At 41.8% G+C, this 14,101-nt stretch overlaps 1 protein-coding gene across 12 annotated transcripts in view; it reads right to left on the bottom strand.

The window, feature by feature from the left end:
• Nucleotides 1-14,101, bottom strand: part of ABLIM1 (actin binding LIM protein 1) — a 98,921-nt gene that overhangs the window by 37,884 nt on the left and 46,936 nt on the right. For 6 of the 12 annotated variants that reach the window (XM_031061190.1, XM_031061193.1, XM_031061221.1 and 3 more), the window contains exons 6-9: nucleotides 13,535-13,622; nucleotides 8,933-8,991; nucleotides 6,570-6,632; nucleotides 3-80 (exon numbers count right to left, since the gene is read on the bottom strand). In XM_031061190.1, the coding sequence (XP_030917050.1) occupies nucleotides 3-80; nucleotides 6,570-6,632; nucleotides 8,933-8,991; nucleotides 13,535-13,622 (288 nt within the window). The remainder of the gene's footprint in view (nucleotides 1-2; nucleotides 81-6,569; nucleotides 6,633-8,932; nucleotides 8,992-13,534; nucleotides 13,623-14,101) is intronic. The other 6 variants (XM_031061199.1, XM_031061206.1, XM_031061235.1 and 3 more) reach the window with 1 other exon arrangement.

Here is a 14,101-nt window from a genome sequence, read left to right as displayed (position 1 = left end):
ACATAGATAGTGTGGCCTGGAGAGCCAGGTATACTGGAACCTGGTCTGGAATAAATGCTTTCTGATGATGTTCTTGTAGGCTGAAAAACAAAAGGGAACTTTTGAGAGCAATCTGAAGCCATTAATGTTGGCAACTTTAAGTGAAGAAATCTGCATATATCTTGAATTTCAGAAAAATGTCAACACAAATGCAAGCATTCTGGCAAATTCCACAATCTTGTGAGGCAAGTGGGGTTTGGGTTTTTTTTTTTTATTTTTCGGCAGGGGAAGGAGTGGTGTGAGAGGGGAAGAGGTTTTCTAAATCATACAGTGTAAAAGACTAGACTGACAACAATAATGAACAAAATCAAACAACACCTGCAGAGACACTGTAGGAGCCATACAAAGAACTATCCAGGACAGTCCTGCTGGTCATTTTAGCAACTGGTTAGTTCAAAAACCACTGTAGGGATCAGCAGTCCAGCAGACAAAACTGTTGTGAGGAGCACAGCACACATGTAATCTCTTTCCAGCTGTTCAATCCCTGGACTTCCATTAGGAATGACATCAGCAGAACTGAATTCAGCCTTCCTAAGTAAAAGGACCTGAAATCCTTTGCTTGGAGCTGTTCCCTACATCTGCAGCACAACCCAGATGCAGCAGGGAAGTCAAATGTTGGTTGCAGTGTCATGATTCCCCATACTGCAAAAGTCATGTTTAATGACAATGTCCTGAAAACTGAAACTCATGGGAACACTCTCATCCCTACAGAGCCAGTGCTGCTATATTTAGTAGATTTTCCAACACTTTTTCAGGACTAAACTGCCCTGGGGGAAGTTCTGTGAGAGGAGAGAAAACAACTGATGACCTGTGGGGATCCTGAAAACCTGATGCATTTGCAAAGTATTCTATTTGATCAAAAGTCACCCTGGTTACTGTGATGATTACTCCTAACCTTGGCACACGGCACGTACAGAAAGGTAGTCAAGTCAACAACATCCCAACTGAAACTGAGAAACCATCAACAATTTTTGCTCCCTAATTGACTGCAAAGAAACAAATCCCATCGCAAAACTTTGTGTCAGCACAAGACTCTGATGACACCAGTGCAGTGGGATACCTTAAAGTCACTTAAAATTAAATCCTGGAAAACAGTCGTTATCTCATCAGCCTGGGAAACCAGTCCTTATCAGCTTGTGACATTAGGCCCTCTGGACTAAGGGAACTTCAGGCACACCTGAGAAGAAAAAAGGCTTGACAGCCTGGCTCATTGTTTCTTAGGAAATATTGGATGAACACAAAAAGGCTACTGGACCTATCTTACCTCTCAGCATACATTTCCTGAAGGAACGTTCAACTGACCCCAGAGACTTTCTACTTTTAATTTCAAAGCCAGAGAAGCTATTGGAACCATCTGTATATAAAGTGCTGAAGACTACTCATGGATTATACAGCAGGCTTTCTCTGACTTCACTTCTGAAAATTAAGTCACCACATTCTGGGAGGGTTAGAGAAACAAAAGGCTTTGAATATGTTCCACCAAAAACCCTAAGATTCAGATCAAACAGAGAGCAGATGTAGCTGTGGACTGACAAAGTCACAAGTCCTCTCCAGAGCATGTTTGAGAACACATTCTCAGCTGGAACTTTACACGTTTCTTTTCTTTTCTCTCTGAGGCTGAAATTCCTACATCTCAGAAGGGAACAGAATTTTCTCATCTGCCCTTAGGCTCCTCCCAAACCAATAAACCCAACAACAAGCACTTGTTGCATGGAAATGTTACAAGAATTGAGCTGGAAAATCTGGCTGCTGTTGAGAAACACTTTATTCCCCCCTCCATTCTTCCATTTCACTCTGTTTGAGTGGAACACATGTAACATGTTGCTGCAGTTACTATGGAAAACAATTGTTTTCATTACAACATAGGGAACAGTATTAAGTACTTGAGGTACTTTTAGGGGTGTCTCTGTTACCTTTGGCTTTTGGCAGACATACTTTGAGAGTTTTGTCTGCTCAATTTTCCCTGTTGTAGGAAAACAAATGTTAGAGGCAGTTATGGCTTATTCCCATTTGGCAGGCCTTTTGGATCTTTTATAATTGCCTCAAAAACAAGAAATTCTCAGTCCTCACTCCAGCTCCTTAGTTCCATCTCTTAGTGTCACTGCTAAAAAACTTTTTGTTTAAGGAAAATTCACTTGCATTTATCACTTCAGTGAATTTACTAAAATAAAGTTAGACACCTTAAGTAGATTTAGCCATATCCTGGTAATAATTTCTAAGGTGCTCTTAACGCTGGAGTACAAGAGGAATTGTCAGATGGACTGGCAAGTTGTAGCACCTGTTCTTCATTTCCTCACTGTGTTTCTGTTCCAAGTTCCTCTTCACCATCCCTTTAACAAGGCCACGAGCCAGGAATGACACCCTTTAAAATTAAACCAGTTTTCTATTTTCTGTGTACATCAACTTTACCTTCTGCCTATTGCAAAGCTCCCCACTGCCTGGTCAGGACACCCTGCTGCCAACCACAGCCTGAGCACACTCAGCTCCTGTCCTGAGGAGCTGAATCCAACCAAACTCTGAGCTCCTCCAGCAGCTCCCAGTCCTGTTCCTTGCTTATTTCTAAACATACCCTTGAAGACAGTGCATGAAAAAGGACTCGTACATCTACTCACACCATTCCTGCCTCACTCTGCCCTATTTCTTATTTTGAGCTACATAGGCTGTTTCCATCACAGATGGCTCTTTCCTACCCTGCTTCTTCCCATATGGTCTGGAATCCTTCACAGCTTTGCACTTTCCCCTAAAGACAATTGCATTGCACTTAAAAACAATTATGCTGCTTGCTTTAACAAACACACACCAAAGACTCCTTGATATAAGCTGTTCCTTTGGCATACTTTTAGTTGCTATGGTTGGCTCCTCTCCTAAGAGGGCCATAAAAGCTCCTGTTTGAAAATGTGACCTGGTGTTGCTTTTATTAGACTGAATGTTACACTTTGATCCCTGACCCTGTGTAACACCATTGTGACTCTGTGTCTTACACAGGTGGCAAGAGACACTCTGGAGGTCAAGTTCTCTATTGATGTAACTGCGCTGGGCTGTAAATTCCATCCTGGAGGGGAGCTGATCAGAGCTCAGCTAAAACAGGAATAGGGCTGGCCCTGATGTAACCTTTAACAATGGAGATCTGGAGATAACACGAGTGCCTCTCTTTCACATGTTATTCAAAGAAAAAGGTGAAGAAAAAGGACACAATCTTTAATATGGATGCAATAATTTAGAGGTATTTACTTCCATCACAATAGCACTGTGATACTTGTTCTACACTCCCAGCAACAAAACAAGTTAAGCTGCCTTACTTCTTCTACAAGAGATATGAAACATTTTTTATATGATTGTTCTTTTCCTTGAAGGATTCAAATACAGCCTTTTATAAAGCCACCTGTGTGCAGAGAAATTTAAGGGAAATTTCTATGAAGAGCTAATCTTCTTTTTCTTTTCTGGTGGTACATGGCTTCTCCACATTTTCTGAGAGTAGAAGAGTCATCTTTTTTTCCTTTCCTCTTCCACACAAATGGATGTAACAGTAGTAAATATATCAATATAGGATGTCTGTACCAAATACAGAAAGTCTATGAAGTATATGAAAAAAAAAATTTAAAAATTAAGTCAAGAAAAATTCATGCATGTCATTAAAGGAGCCAAAAGAAAGATCACAAAGCATCTAAAGTATTTGCAAGATTTCTCAGTATTTCCCACTTTATCACAGATTTCTTATTTTTACGTCTTTGTTCTTCATTCCATGCATTTACCTTCAACACAAAAGTTCTTTACTAGTTTCATTTGCAGATTGATAGAGAGAATACCAACTGCCATGCTCATCCTCTAAGGTTCATCGTGAATTGAGTGCTCAATTATTAGATCACCCATGCAGATGCCCCGGCCTGATTAACTTCATATTTCAGTATTAGACTACAAGGCTTAAGATGTTCATCTGCATTTACCCCTGTTTGTTATGTCATCATGCACAGTACATCATCTAAATAAATAACTTCTTAAAAAAAAAAAAGTCCCCACTAGAGCCATTCACATCATCCAGGTGCTGCTACAATGTGGTGGCTCTGGCATTCTCAAGTACAGATGTTCAGCATCATGCTCTGTAAAAACTTACAGGTGCAGGCAACCAGATCAAAACTGATCCCAAGAACATCTGGCCAAATGGATGCACTATGCTTTTACAAAGGCATCGTCACCATTTACAGTACCTGCCTTAATTTTTTGATAGAGTTCATTATGCAAGGCGGTGATAATAGCTGCAGAAGAATGAATATGTTTTCACTTAATAACATGTAACATTAGAGCTTAAGCAAATTCTCTAAACCTCAGAAGCTACTTTAAGTGAAGCATATTTTAAATAAATAGAAGATTAGGATGGAATTTCTTGTCATGAGCAGACTTAGGAACAGGAAGGGATTTGACTTTCTCAGTACAATACTTTTTACACTACATGCTCTATCGATTGCAAGGTTTTACAGTTGATTAGGATTTGGAATCCGGGCTCATAAAATACGGATTTCCTATGGATTTCTGTAATTTTCAATGGCTGTGCAAGACCAACAAAGTCCCTCAATGTCAGCATTCTTTGTGCCTCTCTGCTGGTTTAACTGCACCCTTCTCCTTACAATAGTGTTTGCTTCAAATGCATGCATTCCTTATTTCTCTATTCTAAATATGCATCAAGACAAAACTAGTGAACAGGTTTAGTTCAAACTCACACAGACACAGATATTAACAGGTTATGGCTAATTTTTCTTTCCCTTCTGGACATAAAGGCCGGAAGGGAGAATGAATTTTCAGCACGTAATCACTGAAGGTATGTTGGTACCAAACAAACTTCTACAATACTACTCATGCAAACTCAGCCTTCATCAAGAGTAAGTTAACTGGGAAGAACAAGAAAATAAAGTGGGAAGTCCAGAACATACTGAATTCAACACAAGCTTTCAGAGAATTCAGTGGATTTCACCCTACCATTTTCTAACTACAATTTTCATGTAGATTCAAGCCTTTGGCCCACTTTTATAACAACAGCAGTGACAGTACCTTTGTGTCTACTCTGTAGAAAAAGACTTGAAGCCAAAATCTGCCTTGAGCTACACTTTGTAGAATCACCATGTAAATCTAAACAGAATTTAATAGTGACCAAATTTACACAAGAGGATATTCATCTGACCCTAAGTTATTTGTATCCTACACAGTCTACAAAGCAAGAAGGAAAATACACCTGTATTTTAACATGGGCTGCTCCTATTTTGCCTTGCATGTTTTTCTAATACATTGAATAAGATTTGGGTTTTTAATCCCGAGGCTCCTGGATTTCAACACTGGAAACTCAGATTTATGTGCGCTAAGCCAAAAGCGAAAAGTCACTACACTGGCCTAAAAGATGAGTGAAATGGTCCCACAGTTTGCTGTTCTCAGACTCCAAGATTTTATTCCATAAAGCCTAGGACTGAAGAGACACTGCTGTCCTTAGGAGCACTGATAACACATCTTTATGCTGCATTTTCTTCATAGACAGATCTGTAGCCAACAGAGAGAGAGGTGTTCAATAGTAGTTAGGTAACTAAACCACTGTGCAGGACAAAGGGGAGAGGGCTTGCATTAACCCCCACTGAATCCCAGAACTGAATTCTACTGTCCAACTACATCTACTCTGCCATGAGAGATGTGAGGGGTGCACAAACCAACACCAAGGAAATCCAGGGGCATGGACTCTGCTGCCAGCCTGCACCAGGTCTGCACCAGTGCGCTCTGACTCCATCAGCAGCTGAAAACTACCTCAGCTGCACCTGCACCAGCACAGCCACACACCCCACAGCAGACCCAACCAACAAATAAACACTGCCCTGAGGGAGAAGAAATGGAATTGGGTGGTGTTTGTAGGTGCAAAGCGAACTCAGTAAAATCTGAAAGTAGACAGCTACTCCAGAGTCAGGAGGACAGAGAGGGCCTTGCAACTCAGACGTGACAACTCAGAGACAAATGCTCTCAGGCAGCACACAGAATATATCCAAACCTGGGGTTTTGTAAGCATTTTCTCAACTGAAGTATTCATGGGTAGTTGGTTAATATATATATAAAAAAGGAAGCAACCTAACTGATGGCTTTTTTTCCCCTAAAAACATAAGTCATTGTTCATGGAAAACTATTTATTTTTAACCATCGCTTGAAAGTCAGATATTTTTCACCATTTTCATTTGCTTCATATTTACACTCTAATTTTTTGTTTCAGAAGGAAAACTTTCTGAAATACTGGAAGACCAATACTACAGACCCCAAAAGCTCATCTGAATCTAAAATAAAAAAAGTTAATTGTAAGCATTTCATTAAACAAAATAAAAAAATGTGAGAATTAACAAGCAACACTGAAACAAGTGATGCAAAATACAGCGTCAGTGCCCATGGTGGCAAGTGATAGCAGGAAAGCTGTGTGGCAGGAGTAGTAGCAAGCGCAGCAAATGACAGTAATGAGGAATCTTCTCAGTAAAGAAGATCATTATCAACACTATGAAAACACAACAGCAAACCTCTGCAGAGCGTGGCCTGCGCAGAACCAGACTCTTTGGATAAAAGAACTCAGATGAGGAATGCTGTCATGGAACACAAAAGGGAAAAATGAGTGAAAAGGAAAGCAGTTTCCCCAGTTCAGTGGTTAAGGTCTTTTTTTCAATCAAGGTTTTTATCATCTGCTTGTGTTATAGTTTCTGTTACTTACTGACCGCTGCAGAATCGTAACAGCCAGACAGTTGTAAATAAACACCAAACTATATATTTTTGTAACATGCATATGGTTGCTTTGTTTTCTGCTTGTTTTGTCTTTGCAAACTTCCACAAATATCCATGGGGAAAAGATCTAAAGCAACCATTGCTTTTATGAACTCCCTCTCAGATCCTGACCAGCTCAAATGCTGATTAGTTAATATCACAATTCAGTTACTGAGAGAAAACAGAACTTGCTGAAAACTTCTGAAGTTACTTTAGTGATAAAAGGGTTTTTGTTTTGGTTTGTTCAATAGGGAAAGGAAACCCAGCAAGCAAATAGGCAATGGCACTGGCTTTTTGCAGAACCACCAGAAAATCTAGGCCTGACCCTGAATAAAAAACTGAAATTCAATCAAAGTACATATCCCAATTTAGTGCTGACATGCTCAAATAGAAAATAGTTCTCCCAGTTTTGTTTGTTTCTTTACCTACCTGTTTGCTACTGTCTTCATCTGGGCCAACAGGATGAAGCACGTGTCAAGTCATCAAAGTGAACTCCAGCTGATATTCGAGTAAGGTTCTGACTTTGCACCAGAGCAGACAATCTATGATGTACCATAGAAGCTAAAAACAGTGCATCTCAGCCTGCTTCAGTATGGTGCATTTATCAATGCCTTTTAAGGACCTATTAAACCTCTGCATAGGAGGTCTCCTCCAGGAGCATGGTGCTGCAGGGCAGCTCTGCTGTCACACTGCTCAGATGCTCCCTCAATCTGCCTTCTCCAGCTCCACATCCTTTTCCTCACTTAGGCAATACCTTGCAGGTGAGTGATTCCATTTACTTCCCTCACTTCAATTAAAATTAGCTGAGGGGGGAGAACACTGACAAAAAGGGAAATACTTGAAGAGGACTACAGCCATTTCCATGGGGAATGGAAACAAGCAAACTGATTTATGAGGTCAGCTGGAGAAGGCTAATAAGGGCCACAGTGTAGTCAGGAGTGCTTTGATAAAACTCCTGGGTCCAAGTGAAAGGGAGGTATTGTACTGCAACCAAGTGCTACAAGGCAAAAGCATTCTGACACTTAAGCATGGCCAAAATACTGTCTTACATTCAAACTGTTAAATGAGGAAGAAAATCCACTCTGGCATAATTTTCCATTCTCTTACAAAAAGTCAGGACAGAGCAATGTGTGAGTGCTGGATGGTACCTGCACTGAGGTTTGGCCATTCTAGACCACATGCCCATCTAGGGCCAGTTTTGTTTTTGCCCACACTAACTCTGCTCAACAGCAATTTACCTGCACATTACCTATGTCCATAACAACATCTCTGTGGGGGATGCTTTACAGACCAGTGTACTGGAAGAAATGCTAAAGGATGTGGCTTCCTGTGAATGAGACCCACACAGAATACAACCCACAGGATGTCACAGATATCTTCATACCAGTACCTCTTAGTTTCCTTATCTGAAAGACAATTTATTCATATACAGTCTCTAATATTCATATCCTGGAAAATGAGCAAAATTCAAGGGACCAACTGAGACATCAAAAAGAGAAAATTGTCCAGAGGATGAATCAGTGAAAAAGGGCTCAGAATTGCCTGGTTCATGCAAAAAGCCAGGCTCTAGCATTTATCAGTGCAGCATTATTGTCACTGAGGATTTGACCCAGAAAGTTTGTCTGCATATGCTGATGTAACTCCAAGGATTACTGTGGCTCTTTTTGGCATTCAAATCAGGACCACTTTAGGTTGAGGCTTACTTGGATGGCAAAGAAATAAGAGTTCATCTTGTCTAAATGCTGCAAATAACCACACAGAACAGGGGAGAACTATAGAGCAATTACACAGATGTGCAAAACCACTAAAATATATGATAGCATTTGCCCTGTTCATATCTTCTCCTTAGGAGTCTCTCTCACAACAACTGAGATATGAAATGAAGCGTCTTAGATACATGTCAGTAAATGACACTATCTTTAAGGCAGTGCACTGAGACAGGTATGTGAAGGTGGTAAGCCTAAAAATCAGAGCAATACCTCTGAAGTGCCTCCACTGTATATTCTGCCAGAGTTGTGACAGCTATGCGAAAAAAACATGGAAAAAGTCACTCTTTTAAAAACAACATTCAATTACTGTGTGTGCAAAAGGCATGGTGTGTCAGTGAGCCGTGAATTCAGCTTACCCGGAGCTTCTCCTCAGACTTAGTGGATTGCTTACAGTCGGGATGCCAGACAGTGGAACCTGAGGGAGGAGAAACACAGCTTTATTCAGGGCAAAGCAGGTGACTTCTGCTCATTGCAAGCCAGTTATTAAAGAGAATCTCTTCATTGCATCAGCTGCTGAATCTGTATGAACTATGAGAGTAATTCACATTAAAGTCTAGCTCATGGGAAATACAAGGGAAACAAAAAAAAATATTCAAATCCTTGGTGTACCTACAGCAGCTTTGTCCTGAGGCTGTCAAAGCACTTTGCACACATTCTTAATTAAAACTCAAGCAGCCCCAAGCAGCACCAGAGTCAGCAAGCACCAGCTGGAGGAACTGAAAGAGAGAGGATTCCTCTGGCAGGTTGGAGGGTAAGAGCAAAGGAACTGGGCCACGGTTACCTGACCTGTTCTCCCCTTATGTACTGCCCTGCACTTAAAAATGGAATTACTGATTTTAAGTCCATTGAGAAATAGGTGTCATACTCAGTTACTGCAAAGTTCTACTCAGATCACATCTTCCCTCATGCAAAATGCAAAAGGAAAAGCAAAATTAAAAAACTGACAGTGAGAGAACCAGGGCTGTGTGTGACCCAGTGGCAGTGGGTGAGAGGCCAGGATGACAGGTGGTGCACAGCTGCACACGAGAGCCTCTCCCTGGATCCCAGCACACCATACCTGCCACTGGCACACACACAGAGCACTTCTACCCTGGGCTCTGCTGCGTGGCACTGGTGCTTCCACACAGCATACTCCAGCTATATATCCTACTAAAAAAGTCAAGTCCTCTGCTGTTTGTTTCCCAAAAGATGAGATTCTTTTTTATGCTCTGAAGTAGGAATATCCTGCTGTCCTCAAGGACTGAGTGATGTCAGGGGCAAGAAGCATTTCCATCCCATTTCAGCTGTCCTCTGAAACAGAGTGTAAGCTGTGGTCACTGCTGGAAAGCTGCTGAAGGCATTGGCCAAGATGAAACTGAGCAGAGACAAACACTGATTTTTAACACTGACTGCAACCAAATTCATCCTTCATTCCAGTCACCACAAAGCTAACCCAGAGCCCTGACTGTCTGCAGGGGGGAACATCACCTCTACACTCTGCCCACAGAGAAACCAAACAGAGCCAAGCCCAGGTCTCCTGCTGGTGACTATTAGCGCAAAAGCAGCCAGAGGAAACCCCACCCACAGAGGACAGGAGAAGGATGGGTCAGGGCCCCTGGAAACTTTCTTCTAACAAGCCCTTACATGGCTTGGTGCAGAAGTGAAGAGCAGCAGGGATCATTTCACTGCCCAGCAGTGCACAGCACCGTCATCACCAGGGGACAGGAGAGAATGCTGTGACTCTGGAGCAAGGTCTGAGGTGTCTGGCTGTGAGTCTAAGCTGAGGAAGAAGAAACTGTGCCTTTGGCAGAGGGAAACCATCCAACACCAGGGAGAAGTGCACTGAGAGCCTTCTCTGTAAACAAACAGCAGCCTCAGAGCCAGGACCCTGCAGAGCCTGCAGGATCAGAGGGAGCTGTGCCCTGTCCAGGCAGAAGGAGGAGAGTTCAGGTTATAAGTTCATTGTTAAAATCAGGGATCTGAGTAAGACTCCTCTGAATATGACACCTCTCGCTCAAGGATGAACTAAGAAGATTTTAGTTCAAGTCTCAAATCCAGCTGTGAGCTTCCTTCCTGTGTGGCCCTGAGAAAAATGATCCCTATTCCTCTGTACCTCACTGTCAGATTAATGGCAGGAGTTGATCTTAGGAGTCTTCCCAACCTTAACAATTCTGAGATTCTTTTCTGCTAAGCTTTTCCTACCATCAGTGAGAAAGCTGTCACTTCATTTTGGGCAGGGTTTATCACAAACTGGCATGGTTTAGGGGCACCCAGTGAGAATGCTCAAAGTGAACACGAAATACAGGAACCTGGATGTCATTTTCATGGTGTAACCTAGCTAAGGGTTGTGGAGTTTCTTTCACAAATGATAAGAGATTTGAAACATGTGAAAACTAAAAATCCAAATCAGACAGAGCAGGCTTAAGAAGTTAAATGTACATAGTTTTTGTGATCTTAAAGTCTGGGCCATCTACATATTGTAGATACTATTTAACCAAACTGTTTTGAAATGCTTGCAAGGGAGCAAATTCCCAAGCTGCAGCACTCCTCTCTTTTACTGCTGGAGACAGCAAATTGTGATTATTTCCATTCTTAACATATGTTTGTTTGCTTACCTGGCAAACACCAACTAGCACGCTCATTTATTCAGCTTTAAACTTTGCACGTACCATTATTTCAACACCAGCATCCCTCTAAATACTGGGCAATCCTAGCTCAGCAACAGCCTTGTGGGGCAGCCCATAAAATCATGTATTACCAGGAAGTCAGTGGGAAAGAGACAGTTTCTGGTGCTGCTTCTTTTTCATTTTCATGTGTTGGAGCGGTGCCAAGCCAGAGTGTTTCTGCCAGCATTATTCCAACCATCCTTAACATAGAAAGCCTCAAGACAGAGAGCTTGTTTGTCCATGTTTTCCTTTTGCAGTTTCCCAACATTTCTAATACAAGTTCCTACCACAATCCTGCCAGGCTTCTCTGTTATACAAAGCAATACCAAGACAGTGCTTTCCTAGTCTAGGGAGAGGACAATTAGAAGTGAGATGGAAGCCACCTATTTTTGTGTATTTTATCAACAACGTGATTTTTGTTCTAGCTTTATTGTTGTGGTGTTGTATTTCTGTTTCAGAGAAATGCTTGGAATGCTGTTATTCTGCACCCTGGGGGCAGTGATTTGGATGGAGTCAGGATATGCATTTCAGCTGAGAGCTTTGCTCAGGAAAGGCTTTTAGGTCCTCACACTTCCAAGCAGGCTGAATTCAGCAAGGAAAGCTCTGGCAGCACAGTCTGCAGCACACTCAGCAGTTACAGTATTCAGCCAGAAAACACCCTGTGAACAACAAAGCAATGCAATTGGAGGTGCTCCTCCCCTGAGCAGCAGGAACATTGATTCATAACCACAGAAAGAGAGGTACACTGAGAAGAGAACAGCAGATAAAGCTGCTGCCAGCTTTCTCTCCTCTCCCCTTTCCTATCACCTGAACTTGTCCAGGACAAACTCCAGCCTAGTTTAAGTAAAAGTGATACCTTCTGTTTTATTTTGATCTGCAGAAATTTGCTCCAAAGCCTGCTCAATTAACCCAAAGTCCCACTCTCTGCTAGACTGGTGCAAATGGCACTAGCTGGAGGTGGTTGTTATTAATTAATGACAGCAAAAGATGATCTGATGCTCATTTTGAACTCTGCCTGTACTTTACCACACCATCATGTGAGGAAACTAAGATTTTCCAGATGCTGCAAGTGCTGCTTTCAAGTTAGTTTTTCCAATTTGCCATCAGAAAGCAGCACCTCCCACCCAGCCCTCTTCCAGCCTCTCCTTGCTGCTGCCAAGCAGAGCAGCTTCACCATTTCACATCCTGTTCTGGGCACAGCTGGAATGAGATGACTGAGGTATGAGGTCAGGGAGAGATGAGAGAGAGGGACTGCAAGGAAGGACAAACTACAAAATAAAACAAGTTAGCTTCAAAGGAATGCCTCAACAATATTATCCTATTTTGGAACTCCTCCAGTAAGAACCTCTCCTCAGGATTTCAAGAAATGGCTGTGACAACACTTTCATATTCCTTTCACTATTCTTCTACATTCCTTTTAAGTACATCAAGTTTTCTAACCTAAGTGCAATATATAAAATCCCAACAAGCCTTTTTCACTTTCATTTCTGGCTTACATAAATGGGTATTATACATCCTTCTACCAACAGTGATACTACAGCAAGCAATAAAAATAACTTAATAGTGAGTATGCCACCCTCTCAGAGAGTGGGATTCATATCAAGAATACTTTTCAATCAGAGAAAAGAGCATATTCTTTTTTTGGGAAAAAATAATGAAAAAACCAAGCTTGGGAATAACTGGGAGTGTGAGACTCTTAACAAGAAAGGGGAGATGAAAATAAACAGACAAGAAAGAGGTGGCTGTAGGAAGATATAAAATATAAAGTACATGGGAATAAAAAGGGCAATGTGACCAGATAAAAGGGAAGTAGGCAAGGGAAGAAAATATAATTAAGAACTGGAGGGGAGACTCTGTCCATGTGCATGAGGAATGAAGTTCAAAGCAAATTCACTGCAGCTTCTGGAAGATTTTCTCTTTTTCCCTTGCCTTTTACAGTTTGGAGTGTGGTTCAGAATAGCACAGAAACTGATCAGCAGAAATCAGGGGAAATCACTTTGTCTGGTATCTCATACACCATTCTGGGGCTAAACTATCCATGAGATGTCAAATTCAGAGACAGCCTAATAAATTTCATCTTTTAGCATGCATAGGCTGCCTCAGCAAGGGTGCAGAGTCCCTGCAAAGCCACAGTTATGGCCACCTAATAGAGCAGAAGGGTATCAAGTGAAAAATATGAGAACACTACTGAGGACAGGACGACTATAGTCCTCCTGGGACATATTACATGGGGATGGTTTATAAATTCCTGAGGTCTGTGACAGAAAAATCACATTGTCTGATTTTCTTCTTTTGGAATGGAGACATCCTTACCTTGCAGATACATTTCTTCTCCTTCTGTGAACATTTGGTTGCATCTGCTGCATCGTGCACAGCTTGGATGATAATGCTTGTCACCTGCCTAAACAAAAACAAAAAAGGAACATGAGGAACAAATGCATTGCACTGCTTTCTGACTTTCTGCTGGCTGACCACTGCCCTTTTTCTTCTAGTTCACCTGTCTTCTACAACCCTGCCCTCATGATGTGACAATAGCACTGAGAATGTGAGCTGTGCCACGCTGCTTCAGCCCTGAGGTCTGTCCTGTCCTCAGCAGAGGCCAGCAGTGGCTGCCTGGGGAAACGTCTGTAACAGAAAAGACAGCACAGAACAGCCCTTCCCCTTCACACCTTCCCATTAGAGCAATCAGTGTCCTCCTGGCTAGGAGCTACATCCTAAGGTACCTGTTCTCCAGGATTTGACAGACATCTTTTTAAATCACCTAACAGTCCAAGGCAATGAATGTCACACTGCAGTTCATTTGTGTGAACCTGCTGCCTCCTTGTTTTGCCAATTAATGAGATTTCAACCTGCCATTTCATCCCCTGGCCTTCTTCCCTA

This window comes from Geospiza fortis, unplaced genomic scaffold (assembly GCF_000277835.1).
Source record: "Geospiza fortis unplaced genomic scaffold, GeoFor_1.0 scaffold130, whole genome shotgun sequence".
In the NCBI taxonomy this organism is placed as follows: Eukaryota; Metazoa; Chordata; class Aves; order Passeriformes; family Thraupidae; genus Geospiza; species Geospiza fortis.
Note: the sequence above shows the minus strand (reverse complement) of the source record. Positions and strands in the feature narration are given on the sequence as shown.